The 3,506-nt window shown below is 27.0% G+C and overlaps 1 protein-coding gene across 1 annotated transcript; it reads left to right on the top strand.

Moving 5' to 3' along the window:
- The first annotated feature begins 5 nt into the window (after positions 1-5).
- LOC115889040 (protein prune homolog 2) lies at positions 6-2,649 on the top strand. Its single transcript, XM_030908955.1, has 6 exons — positions 6-424; positions 495-659; positions 712-891; positions 983-1,241; positions 1,293-1,505; positions 1,645-2,649. The coding sequence occupies exons 1-6, from the start codon at positions 115-117 to the stop codon at positions 1,769-1,771; spliced, it is 1,254 nt and encodes a 417-aa protein (XP_030764815.1). The 5' UTR covers positions 6-114; the 3' UTR covers positions 1,772-2,649.
- The last annotated feature ends 857 nt before the right edge of the window (positions 2,650-3,506 follow it).

Here is a 3,506-nt window from a genome sequence, read left to right on the forward strand (position 1 = left end):
ATTCTGATTGTAATAATGAAAAAATAAGGCTGGGAAGACAAATAAATCCATGACGAAAAACGATAATAAATAAAATTTCTTTTAAGCAAGTTGTTATTAAAGTGCAATTACACTATGGAACAGTGCCCTACATTTAAATCTGAAAGTTCACAAGCAGCAAATAAGAAATCCGAATTTGCAATAAGCAATCGCCTGCCTTTAACGGAAAATGCAACGAATTCTCATCCTTTAATGAACTCTCCTGGATCTTCAATGTCACCTGATTATCCAGATCTGATACCTGAACAAGCAAAAAATAAACATAAAGAAAATAGGTTCCATCCTGAGGCTCACAGCACTGCTTTAGAAACTAGTACTGATTTATCTGACTCTTTTGAAAGACAACTAAACATGCCAATACTTGAATATGATGAAAAATTACCAGGTAAAAAAATACTTAAATTAACTTGTTTTCAAACCTTTTATTTAGAATATTCAATATTCTTATTCTTCAGATTTCCCTAAGAGTCCATCTGCTTTAAAAAAATTGCTAATGTATGATTTACCTGTGGAGATTGCTTACGATCCAACTAGTGACACTGAAAATGATAAATCTGTTTATGAAGCACATTTAAGCTCGAATTTACAAAATGTTTCCCTTACCATGAATGAAAAAGAAGGTACGTCACTTTCTTATGCTATAAAAATGGAAGTTTTAATTTTTTACTTTAGGAAATTTAAATTTTTTGGCACATAGTAAGAAAAGCAATAAATTAAGGCGCATAAGGCTTGAGCAAAGACAAGATAGTCACGATAGTGATCTGTCTTCATTAGATAGTAATTCAGATGAAAGTTTAAAGTCAGATATATTTGATGAAGAATCGGATAAGAGAAAAGGTGATACAGAAGAAGGTAAGGAGTCTAAATATGATCAACTATTTATTATTCCTTTGACAATATTATTTACCTTTATTGTTAATTTACACAAGTGCTTTTTTTGTAGATAATAATTCTTCTGAACCAATTGAGCCTTTAAGTGCAGTTGAAGAAAGACGTCACGCACGTAACTGGCAAAGGATGATATTACCTGGTGGGGAGCATAGAACAATTGATATGAGAGTTATTGAACCATATAAAAGAGTATTGTCCCATGGGGGGTATTTAAGGGCCGGCGGGCATACTGCTATAGTTTTATTTGCAGCTTGCCACTTACCAGATAAATCAAGGGTTGATTATGATTATGTAATGGATAACTTGTTCCTGTAAGTATTTACATATATTTTATTGTATTTTTTGTTACAAGTTTTTTTTAGTTATGTTTTATGGACACTAGAACGTCTGGTTACTGATGACTATGTCCTGGTTTATCTTCACGGAGCTGCCACTAGATTACCATCTTTTTCATGGTTAAAGAGATGCTATCAGATGGTTGGACGGAAATTGAGAAAAAATCTGAGCCATCTTTATGTTGTACATCCTACATTATGGATTAAGACAATGTTGTATATGTCAAAACCTTTTATTAGGTAAGTATATTAATATATGATCATTTTACAAATACGTACCCTTAAATTAGTAAAATTTTATTGATTGAGTACTCTAGAAATTTAATAGTTTATGTTTAACTTCTATTATATTGGGCCTTTCTAACAAAATTTTTTTCAGTTCAAAATTTTATAAAAAAATATCATTTGTTGGATGCTTAAGAGAGCTACTGACAAGAGTACCTTTAGAAGCAGCTGCTATACCTGAAAAAGTTAGGGCCTATGATAGTTTGCACTCCACTGTGTAAGTAAATTTGTACTTTATCCTATGCCTTATAGTATTTGAAATATCTTAGAAATTTCATGATCTCATTCAACATTCCATGACATTTTTTTAATGCAATAAATATTATACAAAAAGATGTAGATATATAAACCATATAGTGCAAATTTGCAAAAAGTATGTAAGCGAATGTAACATTCATGTGAAGAGTACATAAAGATTTTTTAATCAAAATTTAGAAATAATGTTTTAAGGTATTGTTTTAAACATCTTTTTTTATAAATATAGTATATACCTGATTGTTTCTTCAGGTTGAGAAACTATAAATATAGAAGTGAAAGGGTATATAACTAATAACACAACTTAAAAAATTTGATACATTAAAATTAGCTATTTTTATTTTCATATTTATTTTAACTGAAAATTATTGGGTAATGTAGGTATGTTTATTTATTGATAAATTTGTTCTTAGTTGAAATTGTAGATTGCTTGATATTTTATTGTATTTGTATAGTACAATTTAATTTGATCTACAATCCTTAAATATATTTTGAAAATACTCTTCAATTGAACCAATATAACACACCATTACAACGAATGGTTTAACAAAGTGAATAAGTAGATTTATTTAGATGATATGTAAGATTAAGATTTGTAGATTAGACTTTTATAAATTTAATTTACTTAAGTTATTGTTTGTAATTTTTTTTACAAGAAAATTGTGATATTGTTATTTCAAAATTTTAAAAAATATACAGATGTTTACTATTTTTATTTTTGATTAGCTGTAACAAATATATTATAGTTACTTGGAGCAAAGCAAGTCATGTCGAATATTTTGCCAAATTTATGTCACTTTTCAAACAATTTAAATTAGATATATTATTAAATAAAACTAGAATTAAAAGAGAAAATATTTGTTTATTTTAACATTCAACCTGTACCCAATGAGCATTAAAACATGTACTACTAATTTTTGGATTATATTAAAACACGAGTTTATTAAAAAAAGATATTTTAAAAATGATTTATAATTTCTGAAATTTATTTTTAAGATTAGATGTAAAATAATGCTTACAGTTTAGAGTCAAAATATATACGAATAATCCAAAAAACGTGGTATAAATAAATGCTTATTTTGAGAATTTTTTATTTCTACAAAACGAAAGAATATAATTAAATTTTAAAATCCTAATTAATTTTAGGCAGTTTTAAACGCATCAAGCGTTGAACACAATTGTTTTCAACTTAAAATAACAAGAAAATAACTACAGACGTATATTAAAAAATATACTAATTTAAAAAATTAAATAACTTAAAATTTTTCTAGCATATAATATACTTTTTGTATATATTTTTGTTGTTGAAAACTAAATAGTTACTAACTTTTAACAAAAGGCACTTAAGACCACGTAATTCTTATTTAGCATAAAAGGCGGGTCAAAAAGTTCACAACAATTGAGATTTTATAATAAAGAAGGGTTTATGCAAAATATTTGCAGAATGGCTCAGGAACATATAATTTTGACATATGCTGACAACTTCTATCTTTGACTTTTTTTCATATTTTGTTACCTAATCTCACTTTCAGCATAATTTGTAAAAAGGACTTTTGCAATTTGCCAATGAGAGTTGTTACATAATGTCAATTTTTTTTTGTTATTGAACATGCTAACATTCTGTATATTGAGTTTTCTAACCCAATAAAAAAATCACATTTGTTGCAAACTTAGCACACTCTGTAGAATAAAATAAACGAA

This window comes from Sitophilus oryzae, unplaced genomic scaffold (assembly GCF_002938485.1).
Source record: "Sitophilus oryzae breed Bouriz unplaced genomic scaffold, Soryzae_2.0 scaffold_810_pilon_pilon, whole genome shotgun sequence".
NCBI classification, from domain to species: Eukaryota; Metazoa; Arthropoda; class Insecta; order Coleoptera; family Curculionidae; genus Sitophilus; species Sitophilus oryzae.